The sequence below is a fragment of the Tauraco erythrolophus genome, chromosome 5 (genome assembly GCF_009769465.1).
Source record: "Tauraco erythrolophus isolate bTauEry1 chromosome 5, bTauEry1.pri, whole genome shotgun sequence".
Classification (NCBI taxonomy): Eukaryota; Metazoa; Chordata; class Aves; order Musophagiformes; family Musophagidae; genus Tauraco; species Tauraco erythrolophus.
Genome location: NC_141469.1, coordinates 62,819,912 through 62,836,238, shown reverse-complemented (window position 1 = coordinate 62,836,238; position 16,327 = coordinate 62,819,912). Strand labels below are relative to the sequence as shown.

The window sequence follows — 16,327 nt, the reverse complement described above, 5'->3', positions numbered from 1 at the left end:
CGCGCTTGAAGGAAAACAGTAGGTCAAAGCTTGCCGCTTCTGCCGCTCTGCCGTCGACAGCTGAATTGTTAAATGCTTTAATGCCAACGCATGTCTTGCGTAGTTTTGTAAAGTCCAAACCTAAAAATACTTGCTTCTATCAAGTATTTTCACAGTATCCATTTAGCTAGTCGTGTGCACAGCAAAGTCTTGATTTATCGCTATCGAAAATAATTCTGCCTTGTCGGTCTTTTCCGTTGTTAAAATCACCTTTATTAAAAAAAAGTCCTTTTAAATGACAAAACTGGAAACTCGCACTGCAAGGCATCTTTCTCTTCGAAGATCTTCACTGAAGGAACGCAAGCCGGACCCCTGATTACACGTGTCTTTAAAAGGAGCTTTAACAAAGGACGGAGCTCCGGTGGGAAGAGAGACCGCCGCGGGAGGCAGCGCTGCGGCTCCCAAGGAGCTACCGGCCTCCCCTCCCTGCCGGCGGGGCAGGAGCGCCTGGCACGGAGACCGCCCTCGCTCGCTCTGACCGGCGGGACCCGCTCTCCAGCCATGGCTGACAAAGAAAAAAAAAGGGAAAAGGAAGCAGCGAGACGGGGAGGGACGAGACCGGGACGGAAGACAGAAGCGGAAACAACCAACAACAACAAAAAAGCGAAACTTAGAAAACCCCAGAGCCGCAGCCCGAGGCGCGTGGCTTAGACTGAAACCGTTCAGCTACCAACAGCAAAGGGCTGAGGGGCGGGAGTTAAGGCCGCAGCGAGGGCGCAGGCGGAGCACAGGGACGAGGAATCGCGGGCGCCCGGACCTTGTTTGGTTGCAGCGTGTTTAGGCGCTCGGCCGTGCGAGCGGCAGCAGCGATCTCCGCCCGCCGAGCGAGGCGCGGCGCGGCGCCGCCCGGCCGCCCCCTCGCCTTCCCGCCTCCGCCCCGGCAGGGCCGGGCTCGGCCGCCGCCGCACGGCCGCCTTTCAAATCCCAACGGCCGCGCCGCCGGGGAGGAGCGACGAGGAGGGAAGGGGAGGGAGGGCGGGAGGGCGAACGGGGCCTTTAAAAAGTGGGCTGATCCGCTGCCACCGCTCCCGCACGGCGGGCCCGGCCTCTCGGCGGCGGGGGAAAGGCAACGCAGCGCGGAGCGGCCCTTCGCCGCCGCAGCGGACGAGAGCAGCGGCTCCCGCCGCCGCGGGACCGCACCGCCGGCCGGAGCGCCGCACAGCGGCACGCTGAGCCCCACCCCCTGCCCGCGCTCCCGCCACCGTGCTGCACCTCGGAAGTTGTAGTTCCGCCGCGCGGGCCGTAGAGGGGGAGGCCGGGCTAAGAACTACATTTCCCGTGGTGCCCCGCGGCTGGGCAGCCGGCATGCGCGGCGGGGCGGGGCGGCGGGCAGGTTGCTGTTGTTGCATAGGAAACAGCTGAAGAGTCTCCACATGACAGGGGGGGAAGGAGGAAGTGGGGCGACCCGCGGGGCGCCGCCGCTCCGGTAGTCGCGGGACTCGGGCAGCGGCAGCCGGCGGAGAGAGTCCTTCCCGCGACGTGCGGACTCGCCGCCCCTGAGGGCGGGCTTGCGTCCCGGTGCCGCCGCTGAGGACAGGCAGGGAACAGGGGAGCGCCCCGCCGGGCCGCGGCGTCTCGCCGGGGAAGTTCGGTGCGGGGCGGGAACCCGTCGCTCTCCCCCGGGCTTCCCGCTGGCTGCGGAGGTGGCGCCGGGCATGAACGGCTTCGCCCCTGAGGAGGTGACCCAGCGCGGGGCGGACCCCGCCGCCGCCACCGCCGCGGTGGTGGGCAATGCGGGCTCCGCCGTGGAGGTGCCGCCGCCACCAGCGCCGCCGGGGCTGGGTCCGGCCGCCGCCGCGGGCTCGGTGGGCGCCGGGGGTGCAGGCGGCCCCGGGGCTGGGCAGCTGTGCTGCCTGCGGGAGGAGGGGGAGCGGTGCGGCCGCGCCGCCGGCAACGCCAGCTTCAGCAAGCGGATCCAGAAGAGCATCTCGCAGAAGAAGGTGAAGATCGAGCTGGACAAGAGCGTAAGTCCGGGGAGGAAGGGGCACGCGGGACCACCGCCCCCCCGCCGCCGGCGGGGCAGGCAGACAAAAGCAGCCGGTGCGTGCCTGGGCAGCGGCGGCGTGTCCGGCCCCAGCCCTGCTCCCGGCCGCTCCGTGCGGGCCGGTTGCTCCCATGGCTTACTTGGTTTTGGGGCTTTTAATAAAGTTTAGGTTGATATTTTTTTTTTGGTTGGGGTTTTTTTTCGGTGGTGGGGAACTGTTGTTTCCCCTTTACCCTCTTTTGCCGCAGCACGGTGGAGTTTGCCTGCTGCTGCAGGAGCACGGCCTGAAAGTGCCCTCCTTCTGCGGGAGAGGTGGAGGGGAAGCGCCCGCCCCTCCTGCCTGCTTCTGGGGTTCCCTCCCACCCCCAAAGAGCAGGGGACACCGGCTGCCTGCCTGGGGACCAAGCCCCCTCCTCCTCCCCCGAGCGGAGCCTGCATGGCTCCCGCCGCGCTCGTTTGTGTCTGTTCCTGGCGAGGGCAGCGCTCGGCTGCTCCGCCTCGTGTTGCGATGTTGCACGTCTGCCCTTGCCGCCGTATCTTCCGCTCGGCAGCCATCAGGCGCCGCGGAGTGCGGCGCGGCTCGGCACAGCCGGGCAGGGGGAGCGGGACACCGATCCCCCCGGCGGAGGGGGTGGCAGCCGGGCCGCCTTCGGCCGACTTTCTGCGGAATTTAACGCTCGGGCTTGCCCTTGCCCGGTACCGCAGGAGTGCTTCCCGGCGCGGGGGCGAAGAGGTTTAAAATGCGCGGGGGCCGGCGTGACGGCTCGGCGCCTGGGGCAGAGCTCCGTGCGCCCCGAGGGACAACCCCCCCCCCCCCCCCGCCCCCCTCCGCCGCCGGCCGGGGGTTCCTTGAGCTGCAGGCGTGGCCCCTAAACGCAGCTCCCTGCCTCCATTGCCGTTAAAGCACGCAACTCTGAAAATCAGGGTTGTTACGCGCCGAAGAGTCCTCCCAAAGCGTGCGGATCTGTACAAAGGGAAACTTTAAAAAAGAAAAGGCGGCGGCATGTGTGTTGCTTGACCTCGCGAAGGTAGTGGAAGTAAAACGGGCCGGGGAGGGGGGGCGGGTATAGATGGGAAATGAGAGCCGATGGGAAATAAGAGCCGGCTTTTTGCCCTCCAAAGAACAACTGAGAGCTTGGGTTTTGTTTGTTTGCTTCCCGATCCCCGAGTTGCGATGAATGGCCGGAGGGAGGGTTGTACTCGTGTGTGTCTGCAGCCTGTTACTGCCGGATCAGTCGATTGCAGCACTTCATCGTCCTCTGGGCCAAGCCGGTGGCAGTGATATGCAGCATAACACGTTCTTTATTTAGAAGAATCCAGTAGGAAAGCTTCCTGAGCTCGGTTAATGTGACCGCGGTTGCTGGAGGGTTGTCTCTGTGCGTGCATTTATGTCGTAAGTCTGGGAGATACGTGGATTTGATTGAAAGACGCAGTATTATTCTTTTAGGCAAGACATCTGTACATTTGCGACTTCCACAAAAACTTAATTCAGAGTGTGAGAAACAGAAGAAAGAGGAAAGGCAGCGATGATGATGGTGACTCACCAGTGCAAGACATCGACACTCCAGAGGTAGCTAAATAGTTGGGGGGTTTTAATTGTTGCGTTAAGCTTGTTCCTAACGACTACGGAGTCTGCATGGATACCACTTTTCCACCCTTGCAGCGCTCCTTATTTTGGGGTATGCAGGAAAGGGAATTTCCTCAGTTCTTAATATAACAAAAGCTAACGGAGTTTTATGGTATATTTTCTGTTTTAATTGTGCAGAGTAGAATGAACAAGATTCTCTAGATTATTTTTAAGTGTCTGCTAGTTCTCTCAGAAAATTGTTTTTAACTCTCTCCTTCTTGGTGTTTCCTCTCCAGAGTGGTGCTTTGCCACATTATCAGCACATTGTCTTCTGCAGGAGTTGACAACTTGAAGGGAATTGCACATAGGGCTTGGAATATATACACTTCACTGCCCTGTCCCCCCAGTCCTTTCCTTCTGTGCTGAATGTGTTGCAGATGGCTCTTGCAGTTATTCCATTGCCTTAGTCTGACTAGGAAAGTTTAATTTTGATAGCTCTTTTTTTTTTTTACCCCTTATTGGAGAAAGAGACGTTTGAGGAGCTGTGGAGTGGAGGTGCTTTTCCAACGACTGGAGAAGGATGGTGCTTTTCCGACCTGCTTTCTCCACTACAGAGCAGCGAAACCTCACCCGTTACAAAAGTGAACTTCAGCTTTCAAACCTTTTGCATAGCATAGTGGGAGAGACTGCACCTAATGCGCTTTCTCCTACATGTGCTCTGGGTTATTTCTGCTGCAGTGTGGCTTAGCAGGTGCTCTTCAGCGTGTTAATTTTGCACAGAGGCTGTCATGCCTATCTAGTCCTTTCTAAGAGGGATTTTATTTTTTTTTAAAGTGTTCTTCAGAAATTGCTCTGTAAGTGTTAATTTAATGGCATCCCTGTGGTCAGCATCAGCAGATACCAGCAGTGTAAATGACGAAACTTTGTGCAAGAATGCTTGCCTAGAGGCACGTGGCTCCAGTCTGAAGGCTCTGGCTAAGAGGATTTTAGGGGATTGGGAGTAGTTTGCTGGGCTGTGTTGTTTGTCTTTTAAATATGTGGGATTGCGTCTTTGAAAGTTCTGTCTGAAGCTAATGTTCTGTGTGACTTCAGGTAGCTCTCTGGCACAGTAGTAATCACAGCTCTCCTGCTGCAAGCCTGTTTTATTTTCTCGTGTAAGAATTATAAAACATGTCACAGCTGATGGGTATCTCTAGCACAAGAAAGCAAGCTTTTTTTTATTAGCGCTACTGCAGGAAAGAAAACTGTCTGGGAAGTATTTTTGAGAATCTTCAGCTGGCTGTTAGGACGAGGGCAGTATGTTCATCCCATGCGATTGCTATATGCCTTAGGTGCCTGTTGGCCCTTGACCTTTATTATTTTCAATAGCTGTCCAGTTTACTAAGGAAAAATATATTCTTCTAAAGACTTGTAAGGCTGTAAGGCCCTCTTGTTTCCATCTTAGTCATGACCATCATTACCTGTTAGAAGTAATTCCTACTACAGGAGGGGAAGAGGCTTCTGCAGTACTAGTAGCTTCTGGGGCTTAGTGGAAAGCTGCTGCTACTCCCCTGTGTGATGTTCTAGTGAGTGGGTTCCCCACTGTGACCTGTGAAGTGGAATTTGTGCTGTGTAAGCTTTAGAATACCCAAGGATGCCCAGCCTCTATCACGCAAGGCAGCATCACATCAAGGCTGGCCAGGTTACCAAGTATGTGGTAGCACTGTTGTCGTTTAAATATTCTGTAGTTGAGGCTGCTAAATGAATGTAAAGTGGAAGTGAAGGCGTTAACCAATCTTTAACACAGAGTTTGGAGAACACTGCTGTAATTGCAACTGATCTAGCAGAATTTCTCATTCCGCTGCTTTCTCAGCTTGCTTTCCCACTCAGTCATCTGATTAAGCTCCCTTACATTGTCAAGGAGGGTGGGAGGGTAAGCAGTTGCTGGGAGAAGCGACTGTTGATCAGAGTTCGTGGGGTTCAGAACTGAGGGAGTACTGAGTTAAGGTTTATATCCCTAAGAAGACCTTGTGTGATTCTCTCAACCGTCAACTCACACTGAAAAATAGTTTCAGACAACTATGCTTGTGCACATAACTCCTGTGTTGTGCTTATGTAGCAGGGATATGTTTGGAGAGCAAAAGCAGCTGTTTTATCCTCTCACCTCCAGCCAAGAAAACTTTGTGCCCTAGACTTTTACATGATCCTAATACGTGCTATCTCATGGTGCAGATGTCTGTATCTTGCATGTAACTTGTGTAAAATTCGGTGGCTGAAATCATGGTATAGGGGCCTCGTTTGAATCGGCATCTTCATAGATGTTATTTGGAAGTTGTTACTGGGTCTTGTGTTACCATGCTTGAACTGGGGAACAAACAAAAAACCCAGAACTGATTGAAGTACAATAATGAGTTCCAAATACTATCCACAGCTAAAGGGAGGCAGAGCCATGCTTGGTAACAATAAAAGCTCTTAAACCAAGCTGGACTGTTTTCCTTTCTGCTGGAAGGTGCAGGGTGGAGTTTGTTTTTTGTCAAAATGAGATCTGCTGAGCTGACAGTTTAAACTTATGTATCTGTGAGATTGCAAAATGCTTTCGAGAGGCAAGCTATTAATGACTGAATTCTTTTCAGTTCATTAGATTGTTTTCTTCCCCTTACCCTCCTTTTCTTATAGGTTGATTTGTATCAGTTACAAGTAAACACACTTCGAAGGTACAAAAGACACTTCAAGCTACAGACCAGACCGGGACTTAACAAAGCACAGCTTGTTGAAGTATGTATGAGTGAGTGTTCCATAATAGAAAAAGCAACTTGCTATGGCATGTGGTTTTCTATACAATGTGATCCTTGCATAAAAAGCATGTGTAATCTGGATTTTGGGAGAACAAAAGGAAACTGCTTATCTAGCTTCCTTCACTGGCCACAGCTCCTGAGCCAAGTAAATCAAAAGTTTTTTCCAAAGGAGGGGCTCTTAACTCCCGAATGGAGCGTGTGGTGCTTGAAAACTCGAAGTGTTGAGTTGGAACAGTAAGATGATCTGCATGTCCCTGAATACCATAGAATCACAGATTTATAGTCTAGGCATCCGTCACACCTTCACCTGAAGTGTCCTGCTGAAAAGAACTAGAAACTCAGAAGTGGCAGGGGAGTTCTAGCAAGGTTCAGACTTTGCTTTAAAAAGCTAGTTAATACGAACATAGGTGTTTCTGTGTACGTGAAGTATGAAAACCTGAAAAATAGGCTTATATTGATGATTAATGTTAAGTAAAACCGCTGGGACCTGTCATCAGAAAAATGGAATTTTATGAAATTAGTTTTTTCGTAATATTTCTAAAAGTGATGAAGCTGTGTATGAATACAGCTGTATGTGAGCATCTTTGCTGCATGTGAGCGTAATTTTAAAGGAATCCTGTGCTGCAAAGATGCGGTTACGGAGTGCTAATGTAAATACGTGGGAGAACTGGTGAGCCTCTCAACAGGCAGATACAGCAACAATTTTTTCACTTTCGTGCAGTGATACACTCCATTGTACTTCAGTGCAGACATTTTGTTAGTATCTCCCTTAATCTGTATGGATTAAAGGCAAGGTTCTTAAATGTGTGGGAGATCTTAAGGCTGAGCTATAAAAGAGTAGTGCTGCTGCTACTATGAGTAAGAATTTTAAATCAGTCTTCTGTTTTCTTATATGCAAGATGAGGTACAGCTAGCTCTTGAATTAGCAGGACTTTGCTTTGAAAAAGCAGGAGCAGTTTTTGTTTTGCAAAACTAGCATTCCTAACAGTCTGCTTGAGGTTCATCTCATGAGGTATTTGCACTAGTTTATACTTCTTACGCTGTGTGATGCACTAGGCAAAGCTTCTGTCATGTGCTTGTTTGACCTGCAGGTACTTGTGAGCCGTAGCTGCAGAACTTAGTTTACAGGGCATGTGATTCCTTGTAACCTGTCCTAATGTACATCAGACGCTCCTCTGGCTGTTACTTGAAGTCTACTGTAAAGGACTCTGTCAACCTGTTCTCTGAATTTTTGGGGGATGGGGTTTAGAAAGCTTTCTAACTTGCTAATTATGCTAAACTGTAGTTAAATGAGCAGTCCTGGTTTTCTCACTTTCTCTTGCTAATTTTAATCTACTAAAGTATTCTGCAAAAAGCCCGAGAATAGTCTTTGGTAGGTATAATATTTTGAGTGCTTTCTTTTAAAGCTGGTGTTCATTTTGGTGAAGGAAAAAAAAATCTTCAGCTTCTACATATAAGAGTAATTACTTAATTTCCTTACCTTCTTCCTTTATAGATAATTGGCTGCCATTTTAGGACAATTCCAGTGAATGAAAAGGACACCTTAACATATTTCATCTACTCGGTGAAGAATGACAAGAACAAACCGGATCTAAAGATGGATAGTGGAGTTCATTAGATGGAAAAGGTTGGGACTGAGACTCAGGCTGCAAATCAAAAGACTTGAGGGTTTTTGTTGATATGCAAAAGCTTTCTTTGTAACTTTTTTCTCCCTGGAGAGTTCATCCCTGTTTTATTTTTCATAACCTTGCTGATTTGTTTGAAAACCATCTCTTATGAAACAAATTTCCTCAGCAAAACTATTTTAAATAAATATCACTGATATTGTTGCTCAAGTGGGTGTGTCTGTAACTTATTTAGCAAGTTACTTGTACCTAATAGTTAATCTTTGACTAATTATGTAATAATATTAGAATATTTTTCAATTAGAGTGTACCAAGGATATATTTATGAATGTACTTCAAGCTGTTGTGATGGAGTGCCTTTAAAAAAAAAAGAAAACGCTAGGTTCTTTTTCCTAAGGTAAAAGGCTTTAAATGACAGTTCCAGTTGTTAGCTGGGCAGAAATGGCTGAATAACATTTTCCCCTTTGGAAGCAAGAATTGATGGGGGCTTTTCTTACTTGTTTATTCATATTGTCATTGCTGGGATATGTGCTTCCCTGCACTGAGGCCTTCCTGCTCCTATATTAAAATGGAAAAAAATGCAGCTTTCAAATTTCAAAGCTATAAGTACAGATGAAAAGACTGGTGCAGCTTACTGTGCTGAGAAATCCTTCCACTTGGTAAGAAATCCTTTAGCTGCTCACTGTTCTGTTCATCTACGTAGAACGAGGCTAAGAACTTCATTGGAGAATGGAGGACAGAGTCTGTGCTGGGTCAATGTGGTATCTTCTAATAGGCATACTAGTTCTTTTTCATTGCATGCGTTAGCTCAGGCCTGTTTTTTAAAAAGTAAATAAATAAAAATAAAATCCAAACCCCAAACTTATGGTAACATGCAAGAAAAATATCACATGGATATTTTCATCAATATTTTAATCGAATATCTTAAAGTCTGTTGTTGAAGATTATACGATGAATGACTTATTGTATTGTTGTCTAATTATTGTGCCGATCTAAATGTGTGGTATATGGAACATAATTTCTTTCTGCTTTAAGGTGTGCACGTAGGTTGAAGAAAAGATGGAGAGAGAAGAGTTCTCCATCTTAAAGTGGAGGAGGACACAGCTTCAGCTTGTTCAGTTGGCATTTGTTGCAACTCTTAACATCAGATGTTTAAAAGCTTTTTCTTAATTTGGGAAAAATGAGAAAGCAGTATTTCTACAGTCTAATCCGCTTGATGTTAATCTTGTGTGTTTTTTGAAAACTTCTGCTTTGCTGTATTGCTGCAACTAAGATGCTGTGCTTTGCTTTTTTGACCTGGGATACTTGCACAGAACTGAACGATGATAAACCCTGACCTCAAACTGGCTGCTTTCCCAGTAGCACTCAGTGGCCTGATTTCTTTCACTTGCAGTATCTTGCGTATTTCCACAATAAAGTTCTGTGGTGTTGGCCTAAGTTCAAGATGGTTAGTGATATCTAGCTAGTGGCAGCTAAAATTGGTATTCCTTTGAAGAGATGTTTTAGTGCCTGTTTTGCTACAGTGACTGTGAAGTTGTTTACTAAATATCATTTGCACAAATTCAGCTTGTCATCTTCAAAGTACTAGTTGCAGAAGCAGCCAGGGAACCTGGCCCTGGATAGGACATGTGAAGGAGAAAGACTTTTTTTCAGAATGCATGGCAGGGGTGAATGTTCTCACCTAGGCCTGGCAGGACCATTAGAAGAAGCTTTGGGAGGGAAGGAGAGTGGGGAGAGAAACAAAAGCAAATTTCTATGGGAAGTCAGTCTATTCCCATTTCTATGGGAAGTAGTAGCCTAAGTGACCCTATCCTGCTGCAGGTGGTAACATTTTTTTCCTCCAGTGTCTTATGGGTTTTCCTTAGCCGGGAGTGGTGGAAGGAAAGTAACTGGAAATCACCTGACTTTACTCCCCACGTTTGCATCTGCCTTAAATTTTTTGCTACTGCTGCTTTGGAAAGCTGTGAATGCCAGGCATGTGCAACGTGATTCATGTAGAAACTAGACGACGCAACCAACAGAAGTTAGATGCCCTTATCACTTATCACTGCCAGAAGCTTATAGAGGATTTTGCACAAGAGCAAATACTATATGTTTTCTTAGCAGAGTGCTGACTTTGGATATTTTGACTTTGATATTGTGGGTTGCCAGACTGATGTGGGGTTTTAACCCTTAATTGATGATTTGGTAGGAAGCCCAAATGACTAGGGAATAATTACACAAACCAGGCTTAAAAAGCCTGGTGACACAAACTGTTTGTTTAACAGTCAGTAGCCTAAGAATTACTTCACAAAAATAGTACACACAGATTTACTTGAAGCATTTATTATTAGCTACGCATAATCAGCGCCCTCCCCTGCTAGCCAAACTTTGTTTACTAACAGAGGAAGAAGAACAACACGCATTGTGATACTGTGATAAGTCTGGTAAAGTGGTAGCAGTTTTCATGGTGTTAGGATTATTAAATGAACAGGACACTGAGTGGAAGACTAAATAGTTACTTCAGTACTACACACCTTTTGTGTGACTGACTTGATAGCTAAGGAGTTTTTATACGTAAGGCAGGTGGCTTGTAAACTTACAAAGAGACGTGAATTTTTGGCTGTTTCTCTTGTGCTGCAGTTGGTATTGGCAGGTGTTGAGAGGTGACTGTAAATCTACAGCCTGGATCATGATACCTCTTAAACATTAACGTGATTATTTCTAATATTTTGACATACCTCTTTGTTTTCACTCCCCTACCTATTTTCTTTACAGGGCTAGCCTAAAAACAAGACAGCATTTTATTTAATTCTGGGGTACTGTATTTCAAACGAGGCTTGATTAAGAAAGGCTTAAGTGTGGATTTTTTATGTTGCCTTAACAGACCTTGCATCAGTCCCATCCTCTTTAGACATCTTTCTGAATATATCTATATATGCGCTATTGTAACTGTTGTAGCATTTTAAATGTTCAGTGTTAAGATTAAGCAAGTTAAGGTTTTACAGATTGCATAGTTAATGCAGGTGACCAGTTAGGCATAAGTAAGACCTAAGTGTACTTTAATACTATTAATGTGAGTTTTGAGGGTTTTTTTCCCAGTGGAATTTTCAAATATGCATCGTGAAAGTTTGCCTTTTGTATGTGCATGTATTTTAGGTTGCCTAAATGGAACGTGGGAGCCTGTCTGCAGAAGTGTCAGAGACTGAATAGCTTTCAGCTTAAAACAACATTAACTGTGATGGCAATAAAGCAATAGGAAGCTGCACTCCTGTAGTTTTCTATGAGAGTCGCATTCCTAATGATGTGAAGGTTTAGGCTTGAAGTTTCTTCATCCAGACTAGTTGAGAATGTTGTGCTGAGTATCAAGAGCTACGCTTTTTGCTGGGGGATGCATTAAGAGCTTGTACAGTCTTTTGCACCATTGTGGAAATTAAGTCAGCTACCAAATTTGAAAGGAGAACTTCTTACGTGTTTGAGATTCCAAAAAGGTAGAAAAAGGAAATTTTTCTGCAGTGTAAAAAGAGGCACTGTCTTGTGGTTAGAAAGGAAGTGTGGTGGTGGTGGTGGTGGTTTTTTTTTTCCCCTTGAAAGCATTATTACATGATTGTAGAATGTCTGTTGTCTTCACTGGCAGACTTGATATCCATCACTGACTATTGCAGGGGATCACGAACGATATCTTTGGTCCAAAGAAAATATCCCTGAAAGATATTACCAGATATTTAAATAGTTAGATCATTGATTTATCAGAACTTTAACATCACAGATATTTCCAGTTGTGGATTTTTTTAGCTTATGGTGGGATATATGTGAGATTACTGTGTTTGTGGGATGCCTTTCCAGCAATGCAAGTGCAACTGCAGGTCTGGGTGAAGATACTGCATTTCTACCTCTGCTGGCCTGGTTTGGAAGTGATGGCAAAACTTTATTTGACTGACCAGAGTTCTAGGACTCCACCCTGGTATTTTAGCTTCGGGAAAGTAAACTTACCAAATACATAATATTATAAAAATAAAGATCTTTGGCATGTGCACGCATACTGTTTAGTGCAATTTGTCCCAAGAGCAGACCTGCAAAGTAGGTCTTCTTTACATCAAGATGTTTGAAGGAAGACCTCCTTATGTATTTATATCAAGGCTTGTAAGAGGCTTTATTAGGCTGCTCAAAGCTCAGAAGTTGAAGCCGGAAACTCAAAGTGCGCTTCAGGGTGAGGACACCATATCTGTTTTTAGGGAGAGTGAAATATGAAAAATTGATTTCAACCCTGCTTTCAGTTTGAATGTGAGGTTTCTAGCTTTAGGAGTCATTCCCACTTGGTTCAGAACTAGTCTGCTACAGGAGTGCTGAAAAGTTGCCTTTTATTCGATTTTAGGGGACTTGAGAAACTTGGATAGTAAAAGAAGCACACATAAAAAGCCATTTTTGCTTGCCTGTATAATGCCATCACATTTTAGTGTCCCTAAAGTATTAGTAAGTTTTGAAGTGTTGATACTTTTTGCCTAAATTTCCTGAAGTAAAGATAGTGCTGGAAAGCTGAATGAAACAATACCTCTTAATACATTCTATTACTTCAAACCAGTATGGTCTGGTGGTGTTTATTAGCCCAATATAAATTTTGTTGGGATGTACATTCTTTCTGTAAAACAAAATAAAAACACAACATGTGTTCATTGAGAACTCCACCGATCACCTTTGTCAGCAGTGCCAGGGAGCCAGAGAAGTGTCAGTGTTCTTGGGCTAAATCTTTTCCCTCCCCTGCAGGCATTTGTGAACGTCTGTTTTTCCTCTTCGCTTTCCTACTTAAACCAGCTGTCTTTACAGAATCATTTATTCAACTGACGTACTGCATACGCCTTAGAATAGCAATATAGTCCTTTACTGTGGAACAGAAATCAAATGGTTTTGTTTGTGGTCCTGAAAACATCTTCATTGCAAAGTGCTGTGAGTAATTTGATGTAGTTCTCATACTTAGTTTAGATCAAACAGAAGAGTCAAAAGTTGGGTGATTTAAATGCTAAAGTCTCCTGTAATAGGATGTGCAGGTTTGTGGAGTATGCTAAGCATGTCCTAGGTGAGCCCCTAAAAAAAAAGAAAACTGGCAGCATATCTGGTAATTGGCTGTGTCTTGGTATTCATTTCAAACCGTCTGAAGTGATGCATTTCTTTAAAATGAAAGCTTTTTCCTCCAGTGGAAACGATAAAATGATGGGAATACAATGGGCGATCATATAGAGCTGTGCAGGTTTATACAAAACGAGCATGGTCTTACTTTGGGCAGCAGAGCAATTCATTCAAGCTGCAGTAACAGATCACCTCGCAGCCCTTCCCTTCCCAAAAGTGACCTTGCAGACCGTCATCGATCTGTCGGAGGTTCGCCGTGCCCTCGGGGATGTTGTGACAGTTGTGGTCTTTGAGAGGCCGCTTGTAGCAAGGAGGACGCCGGGAGGGCACCGCGGGGGTGCCCAGGAGGGTGCTGAGCAGAAGCAGTGCCGAGACCACCTTCATTTTTGCGAAGCTACCTGCAGCAGGGTGCTAAAGAGAAATGAGGTACGTGACACAGGTATAGCTATTGAACAGATTTCTCTCCCCAATTTGCTTTCTGGCTTGCGTTTTTCTTTTCTTTCCTGTGAACTGGAGGTTTGAGCCCGAGTGCTGGAAGAGTGTTTTCTCCTAGGAGGTAAATAATATTGCAGCAGAATTGATATTCATTACTTTCTGTACAACCTTGGGAATCCTTTCATCGGGAATTGAGGCTTCTCTTGCTGGCAATTTTGTTGTTTCTTTGGCCTCTCACCTTGAGAAAATTGCTTTGAGCTGGCCGTGTTCTCTCAGTGCTGTAAGTGAACGTATTGATTTCTACCAAACCAGGGAAAAATGTCCGGGTGTGTTTCCTTGCCTTTCTGACCATTTTGCCTGTGGAAACAAGAGCCACTCACATAAAATGAATTGTGTCTTTGCCCATCGAAGTTGTGGAAAAACTGTCGCCTGATTGATTGAATCCTCTGTCATGGACTCTGCTCAAGAAACTGAAGCATTAAATGCCAAAGGAGGCTGAAGCTCTCTGCAGTGCTGCCCAGTGCCACTGTCCTGGGCTGCAGGTGCTGAGGATTTTATCTTTTTTTTTTTTTTTTTAAGTACTGCAAACTGCTTAGCTGAGTCTTGCTACAGGAGGCCATTATAGTTTAATCAATGCTGCTTTTAAAAAGACCAGACAAATTATCCCTTGCACAACTCTACTGTTCGTAACTAGGCTTTCCATCGTCAGCATGAGCTTGTTTAACTCTAGCTCTGCTATTCTGTGCTGCTTTGCACAGAGACTGACCATGCCACAAAGCTTTGGATAAGATCCTTGAACTTCCATTCACTTTTAAATTAGCATTTTGAACAATGCTTCAACCTAGACTTTATTGGTATTAGGAGAGGGAGTTTTTTTTTAACCTTTCCTCGTACTCGAATGGAAGGGGTCTGATACCTTATTGAATTATAATAGGAATTCTGCTCTGAAAACTAACCTAAAACAATGGCCAGCTCTGCCTAGCAGCCTCTCCCAGTGTGCTCCTCACTGTACATGTGTTAGCCTCAAGGAAGACTTTGCTTCCCTTCATCCTGTTGGCACCTCGGAGTCGATAACCCTGACTCCACGTCGTTGCACGTGGGTTCTAGTCTTTCTTGTGGGGTGGCAGAATAGAGGGCTCTAGACTAACCCAAAAATAACTAGGCATAAGGCAGTGTCTGATCGAAGACTATCAAAGGCCGAGTTAAGATGGCAGAGCTACTATCTAGATAAGAAAAAAAAGAAGGCATGCCTGCTGTAGAAGTCAATTAATACAATCTCACTTGGGTTACTTTGTAAAACTCTTGAGCTTGCCCTTGAAAAACAAACAATAAGCTATCAAATGTATAAATTTACTGTATTTTGTAGTGATTTTTCCTGGGTAGTTATATCATCGTCATAGCTATCCTGCTGATGTTCTGTTTCTTCAACCAATGAAACGACACACCAGAAACTGTAAGAAAATCTGGGAATTTGGATATGCGTTAGGGATAAAATACTACACCTTGATGCTCTTCAATTATATTTTTCCATAAGATTTAGTGCAAACTTCTTTTTTGAATGCCAGTAGCCAAATAAAACATTAAAAAGTGGGCAATATATTAAAGGACATGACTGAAGTGAAAATAAGCTCTTGTGTATTTTTAACTTCTGTTGTAGAAGCAAAATTCATTGATTCTTTTTAGTCTCCATGAACTTGTATATGAACTTTTGAGTAGGAGACTCCTATAAACTACTAGTAATGGAGCCTTGGGGATCTATTTTTTAATTACCTTAGAGTGCAGTATTGAATAACACACTGTCTTTATTACTTTTAAACTTCAAAACTACTACTCAATAAAGTAAACATTGTTCTAATTTTGCCTGCTGTTGATTTTTTTTTTTTAGACTGAAGTAAAGAATTTGTATTATTATAATAATGGTTTTATTTTGTAGGAGCATAAACACTGCAGTTATGAGGGTTCTGCTCAGAGAACTCTAATGCTCAAAGAGAACAAGTTTGTTTATACTATACCTTGATAAATGCCGTGTCAAGGAGTACAATTTAACGTTCTTCTGTTCAAATAATTGAACTTAATTATTTAAGTATTTAATGGAAGAAAATTTCCATGAAAAAGAAATTTAGGAAGCAGGGAGTTTATGCCTTTGTTTCCTGTGATTGGATTCTTCTGTGAGTTCTTCCCCTGAGGATGAGGCATTCAATATATCTTGCTCTTGTGTACATTTTTTTTTTTTAATTCCTAATAATTTGAGTGATCTTTCTGTACCTGGAGTTCAACTGGAATGCTCGTTTGAATCTGTTGCCAGCTGCCTGCCTGCTCGCTCAAAATTTGTAGGAGCTCGCTCTGTCCTGAAATGAGCAGATTTTCTATAGACTGTCAAATTGCTGGATTCGAAAATCGCAACCTATGGTTTCAGGTAGCTCACTACTTGCCTTGGAACATAGCAGGATGTTGCTATAGTGCATTGTTGCACTATATGGTTTATATGGATGACAGCCAAAATCAGTATTAGCAAAGTCAGTATGCTGGTGAGCTACAGACAGCTTCACTAACAGTACGGTTATGCATCTTACCAATGCTCAGCATTGTTGCTATTCAGAAAAAAACTGTTCATTTTATTTTAGTTTTATTTCTACTTAAATATTTCCTCTGTTATTTTGCTGATCATAACCAAAAGGAAACTTTTAGTCAAAAGACCTTTCTTCAGAAGGTTATTCCTTTCCTGTGAGAGAACAGTCCCTGTTTGCAGATGAAAGATTGCCAAGGACCTGAAGTGCTTCATCAGCTCCCTGCACAGGAT

The 16,327-nt window shown here is 45.1% G+C and overlaps 2 protein-coding genes across 2 annotated transcripts; one reads left to right on the top strand and one right to left on the bottom strand.

Annotated features, from left to right (window-relative positions):
* The first annotated feature begins 1,694 nt into the window (after window positions 1-1,694).
* SAP30 (Sin3A associated protein 30) lies at window positions 1,695-8,199 on the top strand. The gene is made up of 4 exons (XM_086611952.1): window positions 1,695-2,003; window positions 3,471-3,593; window positions 6,246-6,344; window positions 7,860-8,199. The coding sequence occupies exons 1-4, from the start codon at window positions 1,695-1,697 to the stop codon at window positions 7,980-7,982; spliced, it is 654 nt and encodes a 217-aa protein (XP_086468078.1). The 3' UTR covers window positions 7,983-8,199.
* A 3,418-nt stretch (window positions 8,200-11,617) lies between these two features.
* SCRG1 (stimulator of chondrogenesis 1) lies at window positions 11,618-13,879 on the bottom strand. The gene is made up of 3 exons (XM_009978471.2): window positions 13,766-13,879; window positions 13,241-13,503; window positions 11,618-11,672 (listed from the first exon to the last, which is right to left on the bottom strand). The coding sequence occupies exons 1-3, from the start codon at window positions 13,877-13,879 to the stop codon at window positions 11,618-11,620; spliced, it is 432 nt and encodes a 143-aa protein (XP_009976773.2).
* Window positions 13,880-16,327: the final 2,448 nt, after the last annotated feature.